Raw genomic sequence first — 22,895 nt, 5'->3', positions numbered from 1 at the left:
TTAGATTTTTAATTCGATGATCGTCAGATCCCCATCTCCACTTAATTTCAAAGTTACCACCATAGTCAAAGATATTGACGGAAGTCCTTTATGTATATAATATATATAAGTGCGGGTTCGATTCTATTATAATTCCCGAAAAAATTGCATGATATAGAGAACATTTTTACGATAGAAGCTTCTCATTTTTAATATTAAATTGAGATGGATTTAGATGAAGGACATGAATAATAATCATATATTATACATTTATCAAAATAAATATTGTCAACCAAAAATATTTACATTCGCTAGCCAATATACCTAGATTATACACTAATTTTAATATATATATATATATATGTATATATATATATATATATATATATATGCACTATTTAATTAAGGAGAATCTCCAAAGGAACGTCACGTGGCATAGGGCCATTAGTCATAACAGATCCTTCCCCACCACCTACCCACCCAACTCTCGTCTCTACGATTCCCCTCCTCTCAAATTCACCACCATTTCAAACAATCAACCTCTGCTCCTTCTGTTACACAAAATACCAAAAATAATAGCTACGTAGGGGGGTGGGGGGTCATCTTTTTTCATTTCTTTGCCTATAAATAGATAGACCACTGCCTATAACAAAAACCATAAGAGCATTATACGTTAGCTGATGCAGCAGAAAGGCAGAAGCAATAACCGTAGATCAAGATCCTTTTCTAGATCCCGTACTGCCGTTGAGGGTCATTAGTAACATACACCCAACCCCCACATTGTCTTAATTAAATTAATCTTGTTTAAAAATTAATTAAAAAGATTATAACATTTTCGTGTTCTTGATCAAATATCCCAAACTATGGCTCCTGTTATTTCTGCTGCTGCTGCTGCTACTGCTTCTTCAGGTTTGAGTGGTTCCTTGCTCTCTTTCTTTTTGTTGAAATGAAATGAAGATTATATAGCCATTAAAATGTGATTATTCCTTGTTTGGGACATCTATTATTACTGTTTTTGATTATGAATGTGTTGTGTACAGGACAAGAACGTGATGTTCAGAAGAATTATTGGATCGAGCACACATCGGAACTCACTGTTGAGGCTATGATGCTTGATTCTAAAGCAGCTGATCTTGACAAAGAAGAGAGGCCCGAGGTATCAATTTTTGCCTTCTTCTCTACATTGATTTCTGGGAGATCGGTTTTGTGGCTCGTTACAAATGTTCTTTTAGTTATATGTCGTTCTGACAGGTAGGGATAAGGTACACTATCCTCCTCAGACCCTATTTGTTAGTTGTTGTTGTCGTATGACTGGAGCTCGATAAAATAACACACGAGATTGGTAATAAAACACAGGAGATTTTGAAGGGTTATTTTTTTCTATTCAAATTATAACTAGTCAAAGGGTTATTCAAACAAGGTTTGATTCCCTCATTCCTTGTATGATTCATTTTTTTTATTTGTTTAGGATAAGGATATTCTTTTTGTGGTCTTAGTTTTGAAGTACTATTTCTGAGTCATTTTCATGAATATTCAATAATAGAATATGCCCATTATTTTGCCAAATAAGGTGGTGTAGTGCTTAATTGTTGTTTTGATATTATGTATCATTTATTTGCTGTCTGATATAATGACCTGATACCACCTACCCTGTTGTCTCACAAACTAACAACTAATCAAGATTTGTTAAATTTTGATTTTACTGTTGATTGATCTGAAATGGAGTACACATTTTACTGTTAAGAATCAATATTATGTTCAGTTCTCTGTTTAAAAGTGAGAATAAACCTTAATTTTTAATTTGTCACACCTCTTCCCAATCAAAGCTATTTACTGTAGGCATCAAGGAGAGAAATTAGTGACAAAGTAATCTGTCTAACTAATTAATGATTCTTTAGATCTGTTTCTTGCTTGATATTACTGGAGCTTTCCATTTGGACATTGTTCCTTTTGATATATCCTAAGTTGCAAGATCTGTGCGCTTTAAGGAGGATTCGCAACTTTGGGACTTCAATTGACACATGCTAATTTTTACTACTTCTTCATCCCAAGAAGGAAGAAAAAAGGAGGAAAAAAAGGAGAGAAAAACATGTAGAGGTCAATCTTTAAACAATTTTTGGTTACAAAGAGCAAAGTCATAAAATTTTGAATGACGGCAGGTACCATATGATTGCCTCCAGTTAACAAAAAGCAAGGGTGCTTGCTTATGACCCCTTGAATAGCGATGCTTGAACATTTCAGTTGTCCCAAATGTTGGATCCAATAGTTTCTTTCTATTCGCTGGCTTCGTTTGATCATTAGATAAAAGGTGTTCTCTGAAAGATTGCACTTCTTTATTGTGATCACAGGAACTTTGGTTTTACTAACATGATCCTTGGTTTATGTTTTCCTTCATAGTTACTAGTCTTTTCCTTGGGTGCATATAGTGGAAGAATACCAACAGCAAAAAAAACCATGATAATTTATGTCATATCTAGTGACAAAAGGAGCTGGCACTAACATTTAGGCTAAAGTTATAGTTTTAGTGTGTTTTTCCCTGTGATCTCCTTAACTCGTAGTTGTCAAGAATTACCTTGTGCATCCCCATATTTAATTGAGAAGCTTAACGGGAAGTTATACTAGCGATCTGGAAAACTTTGCCCAGTTCATTTGCACTGTATTACAACAAGTAGAGGAGTTTTGATCCGTCTAATTCCACTGCTTTTCAGTAACTATGGGTGGGAATCTTCATTCTTTTTTTATTTTTTTTGTCAGTAAGGAGTAACTAGGGGTGGGAATTAATCCAAACCTTCTTGCATGGAGAAGTTTGATGGTTATGTATGCTGCTATCCATATATGAATTAGAGTGATCTGTTTTAATATACAGCCTGTTTCTTCTTTTAGCTGCTTATTGTCTTGAGCCAATGCAGATATATATATATATATATATATATATATATATATATATATATATATATATATATATATATATATCTAATGTTACTACATATGCAAAAGTTACTCTAATTTTCACTTTAACAGGCTGCTTTTATATTGTTTTTACTTGAGTTTGTTCTTGAATTGCACGTTGAGTTTAGTTTGTTTTGCGAGTTTGACATGGTTTGCTGTTAGACATGTGACAAATATTTGAAACTTGTGAATGGTCATTTTAGGTGCTCTCTTTACTCCCATCATATGAAGGGAAATCAGTGCTAGAACTGGGTGCTGGTATTGGCCGTTTCACTGGTGAATTAGCCAAGGATGCTGGGCAGCTTATAGCATTGGACTTTATTGAAAGTGCAATTAAAAAGGTTCGTGACATTTACATTCTCTGTCTCTTTTTATGGGGGCTGTGACTGAGTTTGTTCAAGGTTCTCTTGTTAATGGATGCTTAAGTGATGATAAGTTGACTGAATAAATTTTTCTTTTTCCTCATCTTTTGTTTTGCTTATTGCAGAATGAAAGCATCAATAAGCATCATAAGAATGTCAAGTTTATGTGTGCTGATGTGACTTCTCCAGATTTAAAGTTTTCACCTGAATCAGTGGACTTGATATTTTCAAACTGGCTACTGATGTATCTTTCTGACGAAGAGGTACTTTTGTTTTCACCTTCTGCCTGATCTTTTGCTTGAAAAAATCGTAAGAGATGCACGTTACTTGAAATGGATGACCCGAGTTGCCTGCAAGTTTAGGAGGAGGCAGGGACAATTCCTTCGGCAGGATAGTAGAAAAGAGCAAATACTCAACTCCTAAGTTTGTTAAAATTTAAGCAAACTTTTAAAGAAGGTTCATCTTTATATCAGAAGTGTGTACGAGTCACGATTAGGCAAGAACATAAGTAATAGGATATTTTGCATCTACGCTTAATATCAGAACTGTTCGGTCAGTGTCTGGGCAAGTGACCAGCATAGATAATCAAAATGAATCCTCTTTTCCTTGCTAAAACATTCTGAAAAGAAGGATTATGCAAAGTAATTTGATCTGAAACTCCATCCACCTGCAAATCTGCAATTTTGAGAACATGAAAGTGGTTTAATATGCAAAAAGTTGGTCTATAATTGCATCTAGTCCTGTTTGACACCAAAAACATTTATATAACTGGTTTTCTCAACAATTTTAGTGAGTTTTATGATTCATTTGTGATTTGACTACTTATCCCATATGTAGTAGCATAAAAGCTACTATGAGTGATCGCCTAATGGTAGATTTCGAGTGCATATTTTTTCAACAAATGTACATTTAATAATTAGTTTGACTACTTCTCCCATGTTTAGATCAGTAAGATGATAACTTGATGGTAAAATAACAATGTTAGGGATATCTCTTGCTCTTACACTAATCAATTTGAGTTGCCACTTTAACACTTGAAACTGTTTCTTTTTGCCTGATTGCAGGTCCAGAGTCTTGTGGAGAGAATGGTAAAATGGTTGAAAGTTGGAGGCTACATATTTTTCAGGGAGTCATGCTTCCATCAATCAGGAGACCACAAGCGAAAGAACAACCCAACCCATTATCGGGAGCCTAGGTTTTATACAAAGGTCTAAACTTTTCTTCCATTTTTTCCCATCGGAAAAATACTATGAGCAAACTCCATGTTGATCTCAGAAACTTGTTATTTCTTGGCACTTCCAGTTAAATCAGTGCATGAAGTATATTTGACCAACTACTTGGCTCCATGGAATAAAATTTGTTATCACGCTTCAGAAGTGTGTTTTCTTTTCTTTTTTCCTAAATTTCCGAAGAAAATAAAATAAATCTCTTTATGCAAGTTTATTAGGATTTCTAATTAATTAATAGCCAAATAGAAGTCATAACCTGTTTTTCTGTTAAAGAATTGTTAACCAAGTCCTTGCTTTTATGACAGCATAAAAGATTTTGGTGTTGGTGCATCTGTCGCGTAAACAATCATTGCCTTTGTTTTGCTTGGCTTAACCTACTCGAGTCCTTTACTCGTATGCAGGTTTTTAAGGAATGCCATTTAGATGCTGGTGATGGAAAATCATTTGAACTTTCTCTCATCGGTTGCAAGTGCATTGGAGCTTATGTTAAAAACAAAAAGAACCAGAATCAGGTATATAGATTTTCTTCCCTCATTGCGCCTTTTGTTATTTACTATTAACGCGAACATCCAATCAGTGCACCCTTTGCTGCTCGCATCTTGCAGATTTGTTGGTTATGGCAGAAAGTTAATTCTGAGGAAGACAGGGGATTCCAGCGTTTTCTGGACAATGTCCAATACAAGTGTAGTGGCATATTGAGATATGAACGCGTCTTTGGAGAAGGTTATGTGAGCACCGGAGGAGTTGGTAATTCCCTAAGAGTTTTCATTTTTTTTAATTTGTTATCTCCTGTCTGCTTGCAAGTTCTCTTCTTTAACTTTAATTTGCTTGTCCACTCAAAATCATTTAATCCTACTATATTCTGTGCTTTATCTAGTTTTTGCTGATTAGGCATTTAATCTTGAGCAGATACCACAAAAGAATTTGTCTCCATGTTGGATCTTCAACCTGGCCAAAAAGTCCTTGATGTTGGCTGTGGCATAGGTGGAGGTGACTTTTACATGGCTGAGAATTATGATGTTCATGTTGTTGCTATTGACCTCTCAATCAACATGATATCTTTTGCTCTTGAGCGTGCTATTGGTCTCAAATGTGCCGTTGAATTTGAGGTTGCTGATTGCACAAAGAAAACATATCCTGATGGCACATTTGATGTGATATACAGTCGTGACACTATCCTTCACATCCAAGTAATTTCCTTTCTTTCAACATGAATCCTCAAAAATCGTTTCTACATGAATCGCCTTCTCTATGTGGCTGTTTTATTTGTTTGCTTACGGTTAAATCATGGTGTATTTTCAGGACAAACCTGCGCTATTCAGATCTTTCTACAGGTGGCTGAAACCAGGAGGCAAAGTCCTCATAAGCGATTACTGCAAAAGCCCAGGACCAGCATCAGAAGAATTTGCAGGGTATATTAAGCAAAGGGGTTATGATTTACATGATGTTGCAGAATATGGCCAGGTATAAATCCATTCTAACCTGCATTATTCAGATCTTTCTACAGGTTGTATGACAGTGCTTCTTATGCATTCTTCCCTTAATATAGATGCTCAGAGATGCTGGTTTTGACGAAGTTATTGCTGAGGATCGAACTGAACAGGTGTGTTCTGCAGATCTTGTTTTCTTTGCATATGAATGCTAGCTAAGATATTGAGACAAACCTAAAAGATTTTTACTTATTGCAGTTCATTAATGTTCTCCAAAAGGAGTTAAATACTGTGGAGAAGGAAAGAGATTCATTTATCCAGGAGTTCTCAGAAGTGAGTGATTTATTATCATCTTCGATCATTTTGTAATTTTTCCATCCTTTCTTTAGCCGAGGATCTATAGGAAACAGTCTCTCTGCCCTTCCAGGGTAGGGGTAAGGCTGCGCACATCCTACCCTCCCCAGACCCTCATTTGTGGGATTACACTGGGTGGTTGTTGTTGTTGTTGATCATTTTGTAATTTCCCTTTTTGTGGGGTCAAGGATTACTTCTTAACTTTTGTTTCTGATATTAATTTTACAGCAAGATTACAATGAAATAGTTGGAGGTTGGAAGGCCAAGCTAATCAGGAGTTCATCTGGCGAGCAGAGGTGGGGTTTGTTCATTGCCAAGAAGAAGTGAATATCAAACTGAAGGATGTATCTTGGTTTTCCTTCATGTTCTTGTAATCGATGTACTCGTATGTTCTTCTGTTGGCATTGTAATAATAATGTTTTTACATCTTTAGGGTGTATTCTCAACTGTCAGATTGAATCTTTAGATTATAAAGGTTTCTATTACTTCTGTTATCTTGGAGGGATTTGTTCTGAATTCAAGCTGAAATGCTAGTCCAGAGTTCTTAAGTCTGTTTTTCACAGACCACAACCCAATAAATTGCAAAGCCAAAACAAGATTAGGGCCGTCTGTTTCATCCTATGCTGACTCCGGCCTAGGCTAGCTTCTCATTGAACCTCTTGTTAAAGAAATGCACTTGTTCGTCATTGGTTGTTTAAGGGTCGCCTTAATTGTTATTTGAACAAGTAATAGTTCTGCCTTGGTCCGAATGGGAATATCATTTCTCTTCTGCATGTCCATTGCCTTAAGGTTTTGGGTTGGATGCTCAAATTCTTTCACACCTGTCCATGCACGCTAAAAAACGCAGTAACTTCTAAATATCTATCCACACATTTTATAGTCGTTCTTTGCTGCATTGGCCTTTTCACTCTCCATGATAACAAAATGTTCCACTATATCACAAGAGTATTCAAGGGAAGTATGGAGTGTTAGAGTAGGTAGTTCTGATACAAGTTTCTATGTTTGTAATCCTATTACTAAAGCACATATGTATCCACTCCAGCGAATACACATCTAGTTAAAAAATGACAGAAGTGCTGCATTGGATTTTGCCCACTTTCTATGAATACATTAAACACTATTCCAAATCACACGGTTAACATAGATAGATTGTATTGAAAACTGGAATAGGAAATTACAGATATTAAAGGTAGCACTGATAGAGAACGTCTAATATACGAAAACAAGTAAACACTACACCAAATCACTGCATCTGCTCCTAGTATTGGATATAGCATAAATTTAGAGTGCTTGTAAATCATAGCTGCTACTGATAAATCTTGGTAATTCAACTCAGTCATAGCTATAGTGCTCAGAGGGTGATTTAAAGGATCACCAGCTCGACTCCTTTGGAAAATTTTCCTTGTAGCTGTCGCCAAGCCCGACTTCTGGCTTTTCGCTCAACTTTGGAATATGACTGATCACAAGGGCTAACGATGAATTTCTCAAGCGCTAAAGATTTTTCGACAAGGTAATTTATCAATTCCTCATCAGCTGTACCGCCAAGATAACCTTCATTAGGGGTGTTCATAAAAACCCGAAAAACAGAACCAAACCGAAAACCAAACCAAACCGACCAAAAAAACCGATACTTTTTGGTTTGGTTTGGTTTTGGTTTTGAATTTTAAAAACCGATCGAATTTGGTTTGGTTTTGGTTTTAATCAGAAAAAAAAAACGGAAAAAAACCGAACCAAACCGACTATAGGAGTAGCTGTTTCAAATTTATTATTACACTTATATATATGTATATTTTTATACAAAGTTTCAAAAATTTAATGGTAAATGTTAATATTTTGCACTTTTAGTATAGTTCTTTACCTTTACATCCTAGTTTGATTGGTAGTTTTCTTTTGTTAAGTGTAACAATTCATTTCATGTTAAAAATAATATATTTTTAATTGAGTCCTTAAATTATTCATCACTATTTGATTCAATTATCATCAATATATCTTGGTAAATAATAGATTTCTCAAAGGACAATTGATTTGATAGTGTTACGTTGAAAATGTGGTCGCCGGAATATGTGTTTGGTAGTGTATGTCTTATATTTAAGAAAAAACCGACAAATAACCGAAAAAACCGAAAAAACCGACATAAACCGAATCGAGAAAAAACCGACTTAATTGGTTTGGTTTGGTTCTAATATTTGAAAAACCGACTTACTTGGTTTGGTTTCTTTTAAGGGAAAAACCGATCCAAACCGAACCATGAACACCCCTAACCTTCATATCGGACCACTTTGAGATGTTGGTACAGAATATGTCTAGGTAGCGGTAGAATAGTTCCACCATAGATCCTTGTATCAGACCAGTCAATCTGAAAAAGAAAAAAGAAATACAAATAGAATTATATTCTGAAATATAGTAAATCTTTCTTTATTATAATCTGAATCAGAAATTAAATCAAAGAAAAGGGTTAAATTAGTGTGGCAACGTATAGATTATGCGAATCCCTCAAATCCATCATCAGACACAGTACTAGCACATCCTATAATAGTGCTAGATTCCTCCGCAAACATCCAATATTAGTTTCCAGAAATACAAAAGCAAGTAAGACATGACAGATCATGGTCCCGACTCTCGTTGAGTCCGAAAAGAGTGGACACCAGATCAGAAGTAAAAGGACGTGTTTAACCATATTTCAAAAGAACATGAATAAATAAATCTCTACCTTGATCTCGAACATTTGCAGGTATGGAGATGCCTGCAGAAGTGGAGTAACTTCAAGTAGAGTGCAATCGACTGCATCGACAACACTCAATATAAGCCATTTGAGATTGTTGAATTTCGGGAAAGAATGATGAAAATCAAGAGCCTGGAAAAGATAAATAATTAGAAGGAAGACTAGGAAAAAAAGGCACCAAAACTTTCTTTTATTCTTTATGGAAGAGGGAAATTGCTTACCCTCAATTGGCCACAACTAACTTCAAGTGAAAGCTTCTCCACTTCACTGAATTTTGTTGCAATCAAATCAATGAGAATAGGCAGCGATTCACGGTAAATCTCAATTTGAAGATTCACAACCGAAGAAACCGAAGAAACATTCTCTAGAGACAGGTTAGTTAGCTTCGTTCCCTTGAAACTAAAGGAGATAAGATTGGCATTACAGATCTCCAAATAATCTATTCTGCATCGATATATTTCCAAATGCTTCAACTTGAGGGAAGGACCAATTATTAGATGTTCCAATACCCGAGAATTTATTATAGATAACTGTTCAAGAAGAGGACAGCTGGAGAGGAAAATCTCGGCAACTTGATTGCACACATCAATGTCGGCTAGAGTTAGACTTTTGAGAGCCCCAAAGCCAAAGAGGGAAGCATCATTACTTCCATGACTTAAAAGCTCAAGGGGAATGGAATATCGATCGGAATCTACCCAATAACCAATTAGCAAGAATAATTCAAGGCTTTCAACCTTCTTTGATGATGCAAACTTGAGCCATTTATCAATTTCACATTTGAAATTACCTTCAAAAGGAAGACAGACACTGAATTCCTCTAAAGTATGAGATCTGCGTAAATCCAGAACATGATTGATCCAATTTATATGCCTCAGCCCTTCCTTTTCGCAAAAATCTAGATTCAACGCCTTATCCCCGAACTCTGAGAATACATCAAAGTTCAGACATGTGACATGCATCCAAAGGTATCGCCATCGACTTGAAAGGGAACTTGTGCGCACCGCTTCTCTCAATGTCAACTGAGAAAGAATTGACACAAGAATTTCATCTGGCAACTGGGAAAGCCTATCCTCCATTACTACATGGCTGGAGTAGCAACTATTATTATGCTGCTCATACTCTGATAATAATGGCAACTGGCAAAACGTATCCTCCATTACCACATGGCTAGAATAGCAACTATCATTTTGCTTATGCTGTGACAACAATACCAAAATGAAAGGTCACGATATAGTCGTAATTTCGTGAATACATCCCAAAACAATTTGATATGAGACTGCAATAAATGAAGCCAAATTAAAACACAACAGTTTAAGCCAAAAGCTAATAGCTTCTAAACTGAATGCGAAAAAGAATCCGAACCTTCATTAACTAAAATTCCATTAACCAAGCCAAGAGAAACTCAGCAAAACTAATTGTCTTATGATAGTGAAATCAAGATTGAATTTTGTAGTCGCCATAAGAACTAAGTACTTGTGCCCGGTTATATATTTGACGAATGAAGAGACTGATCAAAGAGACTTTACCTTTGTTATATTTGGGTGGATGTTAAATTGGTGTCCTCTACTGCATTCTGGAACTTGATCTGTCGAAAGGTTGGCCATCTAAAAATCAATACGGAACCATCCATTGTAATAAGATAGATAATACATCATTGATCCCAGATATAATAAATTAAAGGGGTCATTTGCTTTAGAAGCAATTTATGCAGTGATTAGTAATGCAGGTACAATAATGCAAATATTAGTAATGCTGAGATTGTTATGCAAAGATTAGTAATGCAGTAATTAATAGTGCAAGGGTTATTTATTACTAGATGTTTGGTTTGTTGTACTAAAAATTAATATACAATATAATTAAATGTGCTTTTATTTTTTTAACAGACTAAAATATTGGTCTACTTGAAGGGTTATTTTCTTTACTTAATATTTTCAATTCATGTTGTTAATACTTGCATTCTTATTTCATATTCTATCCCACATAAAATTATCACGGATTCCCGCAGATCTTATGCGAGTATTAGTTATTTGAAAAAGTGGAACCAAACGATCATGTACATCAAACTCGAAAAGGAATAAATTGAACCAAAGTGAAATGTAATATACTACTGAAATACTCTATGCTTTTCCCTCACCTATGATTTCAAAACCAGCATGATTGGCTATCTCAATAATACCCAAGAGATTTTCCTCAGAAATAAAAGATGGAATAACTATCTTCCTCACAAGCTTCTCTTCCTCATCTGCTAGCCGAGCCAAACAGCTCATATTTTTTTCTGTTGTGACCAGATGGTAAGGGAGGCAAATGAGCTTCTGGTGAATGTTTGCCCGCTTCTCCAAATCTTTTTTATGCTTCTGATGGGACATTTGTAACTTGTTCCGTGCAGTTACTAGTTGTTTCAACATTTTACCTGCATCATAATTACATACATGTATAGTTAAAAATCAAAAAGGCATAATAGTATAAGTGGAATAATGAGAGGAAGGAGGTCATTAAAGAAATCGCAGAGAGTGAGACAACTCAACTTGAATGTGCATCACCCCTATCACGACGTAGTATTTTCCTTACTTTATTTATGACTCGTCATTGAACAATCCCTCTAAGAGAGTTGGCATTGCTCCATTCTTTATATTAGCTCAAAAATCTTTATAATCAAACATTGTTCGATGAACCAACTTCACATTGCAGTACAAGATATCAAAATGTAACTGCTTCTAAATTGACTCAAAATAACAAGAAAAACACAGTAGCTCAATGAACAAGTTGATATAATTATCATGCACTTCAAATTCAGAATATATACACTACAATATGAAACAAATAAATCTTAACAGAAGTAAGAATTCATCCTCAAGCAAGTGGGAGGATGGCATCATACCTATTAATTTGAATCTCCGCAACACAGGGAAAGTTGTTACAGAATTTGCAGAAGATGACATAAAGTAAATAATAAAAGAGGAGATTCATATTTCGGTTTTTCTTTCCACTGCTAAAGTGCAAAACACAATTAGACAAAGCCATCATGGAGTAATCATGTAAAAAAATTTATAATCTAAATACATATACATATAGCCAGCAGCGTAACCAGAAATTCCGCAAAGAATGTTCAAACTTTTATAATTGGTGCCTTGTTATATAGAGCAGATAGGACATATAATACTTTAAGAAAGAAGTACAGATCCTAATTTTTCGCCAGAAACAATAAGGAAGTAGGAAAATCACCTATGTTAGGTGAAAAACAAGTACCTATGTCAATAAATTTGAAGCAACATATGCTATAAATCTTGTGACAATGCTTCCTAAATTGGAGTACTTACAAAAACAAACAAGAGATACACAGTTAAGATATTCTTTTGGAAGAATCGCATTTCGAAATCAAACGGTCCCAAAGACATAAACACATCAATTTCACAGCCCTAAACTCATGCAACATATAAAATAGATAGTCATATACACATCCCCAAACGCACAAACACATCAATTTCAGAAAATAAATAAATAATATAATATAACTAAAAGGAGAGTAAGAATAATACCTTTTCAGATAGATAGCATTAGCAGCAGACAGTGGAAGCAGCCGAGAGTTGCTGACTTGAGAGCAGCTGCAACGAACAGTGGGCAATCGGCAAAGGATTTTTTGCAAGAGCTACTGACGAAGACAAATTTAAACCTTCACTAGCATTATTTTAATAACTACATTTTAATTTAAGAAAAAGGTAAAATAACCAAAAATGACAGCGTTTTTTATCTGTTTTGTCTTTTATAAAAAAAAAGCAAAAAAAAAAAAATAAACATAAAGAATTTTAAGCTAAAATTATCCATAAAATTTAGGGATAAGTCTAATATTGTCCTTTATATATAGCCCGAGCACTACTCATCCTCTACGTTTACAAAAATTTAGCGGATTTTCCCGGTTAGGGTTATATAAAGTTAGGGTAATAATGAATTGGGGGAAGAAAAGGAATCGGAGGAGAAGAAGAGCCCGTTCGAATTAGCTGATTTAAATTAACTGATAAGCATTAGGTGCTGAAAAATACTTTTAAATGCTGAAATTGATTTAATAAATAAAGTGCTGATAAGCTTTTTTTCTAAAATGACTTAAGTAACCTTAGAATTGCTTACACTTATAAAGGCCAATTTCTTCAAAATTTTACATTCCATATCGATTCAAATACATAATATTTTATTTGTCAATTTATTTTAAATAAATTGTGCTTAGATAAGATAATTTTTATGATAAATATAATTTATCTTATGATAAGCATATAATTACTAGTTATAATAATTAATAAATTGACAAAAGTTTCTCATTAAAAAATAAACCTAAATATGACAAAATATTTAAGGAGAAACAAACATTGTCTTCATCACCACAACACTTAGAAAGCAATACACCAAAAATTTGATATGTCCTTATTTATTACATACAGTTCAAAGATTAATGCACAATCACATATAAATATAATTATGCAAAGGAATAGAAAATTTGATTATCTTAAATAATCAATGAGAAATGCAGACTTGAAGAGGCGGGGAGGGGAGGGGGTTAGGTTGAAAAAAAATACTTGAGTCAGTGAGTATCAATGTAGGAGTTTTATTCTAAAAAGGAATATTTTAAGGATAAAATAGTAAAAATCTTGGTAAAACATAAAGTGCTTATAAGCTAAAAATTTATAAGCTGTGGGTGACTAGCTTATGACTTTTGGCTTATTTTTGACTTATAAGCACTTGGTTTATAAGCACTTTTAACTTTATCAAACGCGTAAATAAGCCAAAAAATATTTATAAACTAGTCTGACCGGCTTATAAGCTTAGCCAAACACACTCGAAATATGTTCGACTTCTTTTAAGTCATGTGTCGTGCAACTGACATGATTATACAGTTAGTTTGAAGGAACTGTTAGTTAAATGGACTAACTGGACTAATACTGTTCAAGTTTTGTAAGGATGTTTTATTTGAAGATAAGTTACGTTGAAATCAGTTATACTAGAATTAGTTATTCCGGTGTTATTTTTGTATTGACTGTTTGGTATATGTATTAATTTTGAAATTGTCAATTTTATTGTTTTATCCTGAAATAATTTATCTATTTCACCCTCTAACAAAGTATAAGTTATTCAGTACTCCCTCCGGTCCAAAATAAGTGATTTTTTTGGTCTTTTTCTTGTGGTCCAAAATAAGTGATTTTTCCAGATTTCAAGAATGAATTAATTATTTTTTTTTTTATATTGTCCTTGGAGTAAATAGTGTTGGAATATGTGTTAGGAGTGTTTATGTGAGATAGTAAAGGTTAATATGGTCAATTCTATTGCTAATTAATGCTAAAAGGTGAATTTATTAATCTGTATGAAAACATCCAAAAAATCACTTATTTTAAACCGGAAGGAATAACATTTTTAATCTCGCAATATCTTTCCTCATGCAGATATGATTTCCCTTTGTGCACACAAAAGATGTGATCTTCCCCTGTACAAACAAAAGATATGATTACAATAAAAGTGATATTTTTTTTTTTAGTTTTTTTTGTTGTTGTTGAAAACTGATTTTAATTTGTTTACAACCAATATGCCTGCCGATTAAAATATGGGGTTAACTTGGCTGGTCATAGGTGCAATATAATATTATTATCTCGACGCTAATGCTATTATCTTTTTTTTTTCCCCACAAAAGACGGTCTGAAGTTATCTAACCTCGTGCTAATTCCACTCCTAAGGCAAACTTCACAAAAAAGCAGCTCAATCTGAAAAAAAACCATTAAACTACATATTGAAAGGAATGTCACAGTAGCGACATAAAATGAAAACTACACATTCATAAGGATCCGTTTGGCCATAGATTTTGTCAAAATAAATTTGGATTTTATTTGGCAAACACATATTTGGCCATAGATTTTGCCTATATTTTAGTAAAATACCAAATCCCGCCAAAATATTTACAAACACTAATAATATACATGTTTTTCCAAAATAAATTTGGAAAGTATGTTTTGAAAATGTATGTCCAAACACATTTTCATCCTCAAACCAAACTTTACCCAAATCAAAATTTTTAAAATAAATTTGGGAAATATATAAGCATAATCCAAAGACACTCCTGCACAGTGGGAATTATCAAAGTGAAATATACTACTAGTACTTCTAAAATCCCTACTCTTCTTTCTGGTCTACGACCTTAAAACCACTAGCGGTGAGATTTTTTTGAGAAACAAAAGGAGGAATAACAATTTTCTTCCCAAATTTGTCTTCCTCTTGTTCTGATCTGTTATCATTTCGCATTCATGTCTTTTTCAAGGGCTTCGCTTTTCTGTTCATAGGTATCAACAATGGTTATGGTTGTCGCCTCAGTGTACTGCTGGAGGCATTTGTTTCCGAATTAAAGTAGGAAAAAAAAGAGAGTAAAGAAGTGCAAATATATGGTACATTATTAGGTAATTAATAAAGACAACATCAAGTATATATTAGTTGATTGATTCTTTCCTTTGCTGCTTTAGCCTTCCGACAGTTTTACAGTGATGATCAATTGGAGCGTTGCCTTTCCTTTGCTGCTTTCTCTTCCAACATAGTAACAATATTTGCTGTAACAATGGTACATATAGAAGATTTTTAGTGTAACAATGTAGGAAGTCCAAAGCTGCAAAGGAAAGAGAAGACTCCACTACTATACTCAGGATTTGGTAGAGATATTAATGTGGTGTTGTCAGTTACATCCTCTGAAACCTTTATATAGATCCTACAGAAATATTAATGTGGTGTTGTCAATAATATCAACTTTGTGCAAATAAAAAGATTTCCGCTTCTTGTACAATTGATATGGTTTGATATATCGTACCCACAATAAAGAAGATACCAGTTCCCTTTTTACAAAAAAAAGAAAGAAAGATTTCCCTCTGCACAATAATCATTTATGTTATACATACAGTACACACAATAAAGAAGATTCCTCCTTTTTGGACAAAAACAAAATCCCTTTGTACTCTATTTATATGATTTACCTATAGTACTCACTATTAAATTTTATGCATCTTCCCTTGTACAACTGATAAGATTATTTTTGAGAAATTCTTCTTCATTTTGAATTATAAGACATACTTCTTCCCTTAATATACGGAAAATAGCAAATATACCCCTGTACTATCAGAAAAGGTTTAAATGTACCTCTCGTTATACCTTGAGTTCAAATATACCCCTTCCGTTATATTATTGGTTCAAATATACCCTTTTTCTGTTAAGTTTGTCCAAAGTGGACATCCAATCTTATGTGGCACTGACATTTGATGAGGTAGATGCCACATGACTTGCCATCCCAGTGCCCTTAACCCATTTTACCCCTCTCTATTTTTTTCCACCACTAAAATTTCCTGCCCCTCCACCACTATTGCCACCATTACCACTACCACGAAAAATATTGTATTTCAAATTTTTGTCTTTTATATATAAATTAGGGCGGCTGAGATGGATGCCACCTACCTCATCAAATATCAGTGTCATGTAGGATTGGATGTCCACTTTGGACAAACTTAACAGAAGAGGGGTACATTTGAACCAATAATATTACGCCAGGAATATATTTGGACCCAAAATATAACGAATGATATATTTAAATATTTTCTTATAGTACAGGAATATATTTGGCCATTTACCGCTAATATATTACATGAAGTTCAAAAGTTGTTGTAGAAGAAACTTTCATAAATTAATGATGATCCAAACTTTTAAAAAATAAAGAGGACGTCGAAATATATACTTGAGAAAATGGAGACAAGGGTATAATGGAGTAGCCAGATCCTGACCGGAACTAAAGTGTGGTTCTACTGGACTCGAGCAATAAAAATGGGAGAAATTTAAAAATAGCCAGATTTATAAGTGGTCATTCAAAAATAGTCACAGTTTCAAAAGTAATCGAAATTTAGCCACTTTTCATGTAAAGATAAATCTGAACGAAAACACTGTTCAAAATCCGAAAAAATACTCCAGCATAATATACCGGTCCAACATAATATACCGGAGATTGGAGCACCGGTGCTCCATTCTCCAGTATATTATACTGGAGCCAGCAAAGTATACCGGTCCAGCATAATATGCTGGAAGTTCATACACAGGTACACCGAACTCCAGTATATTATGCTGGACCGGTCTCTGTTGCAGCAAAATAATGGCTATTTTTCAATGACTTGGTAAATGCTGGCTATTTTTGAATGACCAGTCCGAAAACTGGCTAGCCCGTACTATTTTAACAATAAAAATAGATGGCAAAAAAAATTGACTACTATTTTATATGTATCATGATTATAGATCCTGATCGGCTACCTACTTAAAAAAGCGGGCCATCAACATACATATTAAACCTCAAAGCACTTTTCTTAGAAATACTTTTGAGAAAAATATATTTAGAAGCAGTTTCTAAAAGTTTGGTCAAACACTAAGTATTGCTCAAAAGTGTTTTTTAAATTAATTAGTCAAACACAAACTGATTATCACAAAAAGTACTTTTGAAAAATATAATTTTCAAATAAGTTGATTTTTAAAGCTTGGCCAAACAGCCTATAAGTCAAGGATAAAATTTTAAGTATGTCAATATTAAATATTTTCTAAAAATAAAAAGATATTACTAATATTTTTGGAGTGTATAAAAGAAAAAAAGAATAATAGTACGTATAGAAATCGAATACGACTTGAAAATGTCTTCCCTTTTGTACAACAAAGATATGATTTCCCTTTGTGCACACAAAAGAAGTGATCTTCCCCTCTACGAACAAAAGATATGATTGCAATAAAAGTGATATTGTTACTCTTTTTTTTTTTTTTTTTTTTTTGGGTTGTGGAAAGGGGTAACTTGGCTGGTAATATTAGGTGCATTATTATCTCCACGCTATTGCTATTTTCTTTTTCTTTTTCCTTTCAAAGTGCAGAAAGACAAAGAGCTTTTGATTTGGTTTTTCTTAATTTAAATACACTTAAAAACACTTTTAATATTTATTGTAACACCGTACTAATCTCGTTTTCTTCTTTGTTACTTTCTTCGGTCTACAATAAGTGACCAATTTGCCTAGGACACACTTATCAAGGAAATACAAAATTCTAGAAAAAAATAGTTAGTATGACTAAATATAACTAAATATGATGTGAGGAGTAAAAGATTTTTTAGGGATACGTACATAAGGATAATTTTGGAAAAACAAATTGAATTTTTTCTTGATTATATAAATGGATACTTATTGTGGACCAAAATAAAAAAGCAAATTGATCACTTATTATGGAGAGGAGGGAGTAACAATTTAAATATAACCAACGTTCGAGGTTCGGTGAGTTAAGGACACCTCAACTGAAAGCACTCCTTAATAATTAATATGGGATAGTTCCGCATATTGATTTTGTAAAAATTGCACGGGGCGCCCTATTTGGTCGCCCCTATTTAACCTATACCCATATTTTTAAAATTATTTAACCTACCTAATTTTAACAACTTCAGACGCCTTCTCTTTTTCCTCCTGACCTATGCGTTCCTTTCTTCCTCCTCTTTTTTTTTTTTTTCCTGATGTGTTCCCCAGTTTAGGATCTTAAGAGTTCACGCTGAACTGTATCTCTTAGTTCATGGCAGTCATCTTCGCTCTCCGAATTTGCGTTTCTTGGTAATACATGGTTTCATTGGTAAAGCTGCCTTTCTCTTCTGCCCGCACACTCGCCGGACTGGAATTATTAAATAAAACTTCAGACTTGTGCATCTGAAGTTCGCCAATAGCAGCGCCTAACTTCATACTCAAATGTCTGAAGTTTATACTTTAGTATCTGAAGTATATACCCAATATGTTTGATAATCTTAGCCTAATATCTGAAGTTCATAACCAAATGTCTGAAGTTTATGTCAAAATATCTCAAGTTTATATCAAAATGACTGAAGTTCATAGAAAAATATCTGAAGTACACAATTGAACTGAAGTTTGCCCTTGCTTATGAACTGAAGTTTGCGTGATTGCCTTTACAAGTCAGGTCAAACTTCAGGCAAAAAATTATGAAGTTCAAACTTCAGACATACACAATTGAATTGAAGTTTGCCCTTGCTTATGAACTGAAGTTTGCGTGATTGCCTTTGCAAGTCAGGCTAAACTTCAGGCAAAAAATTCTGAAGTTCAAACTTCAGACATAAATTTTTGCTACTTCAGGCGCCGTACGTCTGAAGTTACGCGAAAAGTGAGTACGCTTGTAATTTTTTTTGTAAAGCGGGTATAAATTAAAAGGTGGCCCAAAAACTGGGTATAGATGCAAATGCCCCAAAATTTTCATGTGGGCCAACTAGAAATATGTTGAGTTTTTGGAGCCTATTTAATTTGTTGGGGAAGCGTGCAGATCACTCTTCCGAAAAAGCTAATTGAAGTTTATTGCTTCATCCGTTCACTTTTACTTGTTTAATATTCTAAAAATAGATTTTCACTTTTACTTGTCACTTTTCGCATAAACAATTTTTTTTCATGTTATACCCACCTTATTAATTATTCATTTCAAATTATTTTCTCAAATTCATTAAAAATATGCATCAATCAATATGGGTATCATGGTAAATTATGCAGTTCATTTATCATTTTTTAAGGGATGTGCAAAGTCCATAGTGGACAAGTAAAAGTGAATGGAAGGAGTAAGTTATTACACCCTCCGGTCCACAATAAGTGACCAATTTGCCTTGGGCACACCCATTAACAAAATACTAAATTTTAGACAAAAATAATTAGTGTGACTAAACTACCCTTAGTTGAATATTACAGCATAGTTAATGTGAGGAGTAAAAGACTTTTTAGGGATACGTACATAAGGGTAATTTTGGAAAAGTAAATTAAATTTTTTCTTGATTATATAAATGGATACTTATTTTGGACAAAAAGTAAAAGGCAAATTGGTCACTTATTGTGGACCGGAGGGAGTATAGTTAGTTGCTTCCGAATTAAATTCAAACTTATATGGTTGAAGTTTAAAATTGCGAGTTGATGATTCAAATTTCAGTGCGTTCGAGTCTGCAGTTGAAATTGTAAAATCCTAACTTCATATCTAATGTCTAAAGTTAAAATGACAGTTCGAACTTCATACATATGCGTTGAATTGAGATATATAATTTGATAGCCACAAATGCAAGCTTTAAATCAAACCAGCCAAAGTTATAATCATCTAGAATATTTATATTGTACGTAAAAGCAAGGTGATTTTATTGTGCTTAAAAGATTGCAGAGAAGATACCTTGCGATAGTAGTTTAATAGTCTGTTATGTTTATTATAAGTTTCAATGATGAAAAATAATATAATCACTTTTGGTATAGGGACTCAAAGAATATTCTAAAGGGATGCAAGAAGCAATACTAGTCAGGAAGATCAGAGATTGATGGAAGAAATCAATCAATCAGAGATTGATGGAAGCTAACAAGGAAAAGAATCAGCGATGAAAAAGGAAGAGACGATGAAGATCCGGCAAGAATAACCAATAGGAAGCTATTACTGGAAGGTGCCAAATCAAAGGGAAACGCAATCACTAAGAATCAATAAAGCCAAAGATCAAGGGATCCTGCGGATATGACTCGGCGATGGAAAGCTCGCAAGACCACATATCAAGGAAGATTAATGGGGACTCAACTTTATTATTGAAAAGAATCAATCTATGATTCCTTTCAAGGATCAACTCTCTTGGATTTGCATTCTCTCAAGATTCTTGAAGGCCTCATGAAAAGTATATATACAGACGTTCCGGGCATGAAAACACATTCTTTGATCGAATCATCTACCCTCTTTTTCTTCTACTCCAAACAAGCATTGTAGTTCTTTTAAATCTGCTGTGTAACTAGTGAGAGAAGAAAGAGATATAATCACCGGTGAGGCATTATATCAAGAAAAGAAAAGAGACATAGAGACTAAGCTGTTGGTATAAAGCTATACCATTCCTTCTGTACTCAAGAAACATCAATCACTGAAATAGAACACCCTTGTAACCTAAGGTGAGTGGACTAGGATTCACATTGAATCTGAACCAGTATAAAAATTCTAGTGTCTTTAATTCCTGCATGTTAATTCTGCATTTACTATTATCCTGCTCTTATTTCTAGTCGATTAATTGGTAAACTAGTCAACTACTAATAACAATTTTTAAAATAAGCAGTTCACCCACTCCCCCCCCCCCCCCCCTTATACTTTCAATTGGTATCAGAGCTAGTCTCACACTTCTTTGCTTAGCACCTTGTGAGAAAAGATCATGGTAAATCAAGTTATTATTGGAGCACTCTTTCAAGAAGGAACATCGCAAGTTAGGCCACCGTATTTTAATGGATAACACTTTTCTCACTGGAAAGTGCGTATGGAAATATATGCAAAATCATACGACGTCAAAGTTTGGCGAGTTATCTAAAAGGGAAACTATCCACTATCAGTAGCTGCTCAACCACCTGTTGATCCAGAAGATATAGATAAATACACAGACGAGCAGATGGCAATTGTTCAAGTCAATGCTAAAGAAAGAAACCTACTCTATAATGCTATAAGTGGAGAGGAATATAAAAAATCTCTAGTTGTGATACATCCAAAAAAAATGTAGGATAAATTGGAAGTTACTTATGAAGGAACATGCGACGTGAAAGAGACTCACATAAACATGTTAGTTCATGACTACGAACTTTTCCAGATGAAAGAAGGAGAATCCGTTGAAGAAATGTTTGCATGGTTCAGCAAAATCATTAGCAATCTAAAAGCTTTTGGTAAACCATACTCAAGTGGTGATCAAGTTCGGAAAATTATGAGAAGTCTCCCTACCACCTGGCGGACAAAAGTAGTTGCACTTGAATCACAAGATCGAAATAAACTATCTTATGATAAGCTTCGAGGAGATTTCATAGCTTTTGAGAAAACCCACCTCAAGAAAACAAGCCAAGAAGAAAAAAAGAAAATAGTCGCGTTCAAGGCTATAACTAAAAGGACAAACAATGATATTGATAATGACCCTGAAGCCCCCGAGGAAGAGATTGCCATGGTATCAAGGAACATGAATGGTTTAATGAGAAGATACAGAAACACAAGAAGAGGTAGGACACCGTCCAGGCGAACCGGGCAATATAATGAACAAGACAAGAATGATGGAAAATGCTACGAGTATGGAAGATATGGTCATGTTCAAGCTAAATGCCCAGATCTTAAAAGAAAAGTTACCAGAGGATTCAACAAGAACAAATCATTTGGAGTTGGAGTGATGAAGACAGTTCAGAACCGAAGAGATAGAAAATCTTTACTTCATGACACTCATGAAAAATAACATGAACAAACTCTTAGGCTGCTGGACAGATGAGGATGCTTCAGACAACGAATGCAAAGATGATAATGAAAATTATTTCATGGCACGAGGTGAAACAAGCGATGTAAGATCTTATAACTGTGAAAGATGTAATGAATTGTAGGATATTCTTGACCTTACTTTAAAAGAGTATCCAAAGTTGATGAATGAACTAAAAAGACTCAACGGGAAAAGGAAAGACTGGAAACTCAAGCTTGAAATATGTTAAATTGAAAAGGAGGTATTTCAAGAGGAATTTCAGGAATTGCAAATGCAACTCAATGGCATGCGCAAATCCACCTGTCATAGTACTGTCAAGTCCAACCAGGCGACTTACAAATCAACTGGAAAAGGACCAGTTATAACAGAGTCCACTAGTACTAGTGGAAGATCCAAAAATGGATCAGCCTCTATGTGTCACTACTGTAATAAAAGTGGACATAAGTATTCCTTTTGTCGAGTTCGAAAATCAGATGTTTCAGGGTGTATTTGGAAACCCAAAGACAACCCTAATCTTAGTAATACTAACCAACAAGGACCTAATCAAGCTTGGGTACCTAAAAGAAAGTGATAATT

General features: G+C 34.2%; 2 protein-coding genes across 3 annotated transcripts; one reads left to right on the top strand and one right to left on the bottom strand.

Annotated features, from left to right (window-relative positions):
- The first annotated feature begins 507 nt into the window (after positions 1–507).
- On the top strand, positions 508–6,797 carry LOC109237405 (phosphoethanolamine N-methyltransferase-like). The gene is made up of 12 exons (XM_019403712.1): positions 508–888; positions 1,020–1,135; positions 3,132–3,269; positions 3,416–3,553; positions 4,355–4,498; positions 4,921–5,031; positions 5,125–5,266; positions 5,429–5,709; positions 5,822–5,983; positions 6,069–6,122; positions 6,208–6,282; positions 6,532–6,797. The coding sequence occupies exons 1-12, from the start codon at positions 843–845 to the stop codon at positions 6,628–6,630; spliced, it is 1,506 nt and encodes a 501-aa protein (XP_019259257.1). The 5' UTR covers positions 508–842; the 3' UTR covers positions 6,631–6,797.
- A 571-nt stretch (positions 6,798–7,368) lies between these two features.
- LOC109237404 (F-box protein At5g03100-like) lies at positions 7,369–12,918 on the bottom strand. Of its 2 annotated transcripts, XM_019403710.1 has the most exons (7): positions 12,562–12,918; positions 11,160–11,435; positions 10,552–10,610; positions 9,247–10,221; positions 9,014–9,157; positions 8,566–8,659; positions 7,369–7,836 (listed from the first exon to the last, which is right to left on the bottom strand). In XM_019403710.1, exons 2-7 carry the CDS (start codon positions 11,428–11,430, stop codon positions 7,667–7,669), a joined length of 1,713 nt encoding a protein of 570 aa, XP_019259255.1. In that variant the 5' UTR covers positions 11,431–11,435; positions 12,562–12,918; the 3' UTR covers positions 7,369–7,666. The 2 variants fall into 2 exon arrangements, with proteins under 2 accessions (XP_019259255.1, XP_019259256.1); XM_019403711.1 differs by lacking the exon at positions 12,562–12,918 and having other exon boundaries at positions 10,552–10,629; positions 11,160–11,245.
- Positions 12,919–22,895: the final 9,977 nt, after the last annotated feature.

The sequence above is a fragment of the Nicotiana attenuata genome, unplaced genomic scaffold (genome assembly GCF_001879085.1).
Source record: "Nicotiana attenuata strain UT unplaced genomic scaffold, NIATTr2, whole genome shotgun sequence".
NCBI lineage: Eukaryota > Viridiplantae > Streptophyta > Magnoliopsida > Solanales > Solanaceae > Nicotiana > Nicotiana attenuata.
This window is presented reverse-complemented; position numbering and strand designations above follow the sequence as displayed.

Excerpts from the sequence above, each read along its gene's own strand:
- LOC109237405 (XM_019403712.1), top strand. The coding sequence starts at position 843 with ATGGCTCCTGTTATTTCTGCTGCTGCTGCTGCTACTGCTTCTTCAG. Across the intron at positions 3,554-4,354 it reads TGTATCTTTCTGACGAAGAG|GTCCAGAGTCTTGTGGAGAG; the intron begins GTACTTTTGTTT and ends GCCTGATTGCAG. Across the intron at positions 5,267-5,428 it reads TGTGAGCACCGGAGGAGTTG|ATACCACAAAAGAATTTGTC; the intron begins GTAATTCCCTAA and ends AATCTTGAGCAG.
- LOC109237404 (XM_019403710.1), bottom strand. The coding sequence starts at position 11,430 with ATGTTGAAACAACTAGTAACTGCACGGAACAAGTTACAAATGTCCCAT. Across the intron at positions 10,611-11,159 it reads TGCTGGTTTTGAAATCATAG|ATCAAGTTCCAGAATGCAGT; the intron begins GTGAGGGAAAAG and ends ACCTTTCGACAG. Across the intron at positions 9,158-9,246 it reads TTAGTTGTGGCCAATTGAGG|GCTCTTGATTTTCATCATTC; the intron begins GTAAGCAATTTC and ends TATCTTTTCCAG.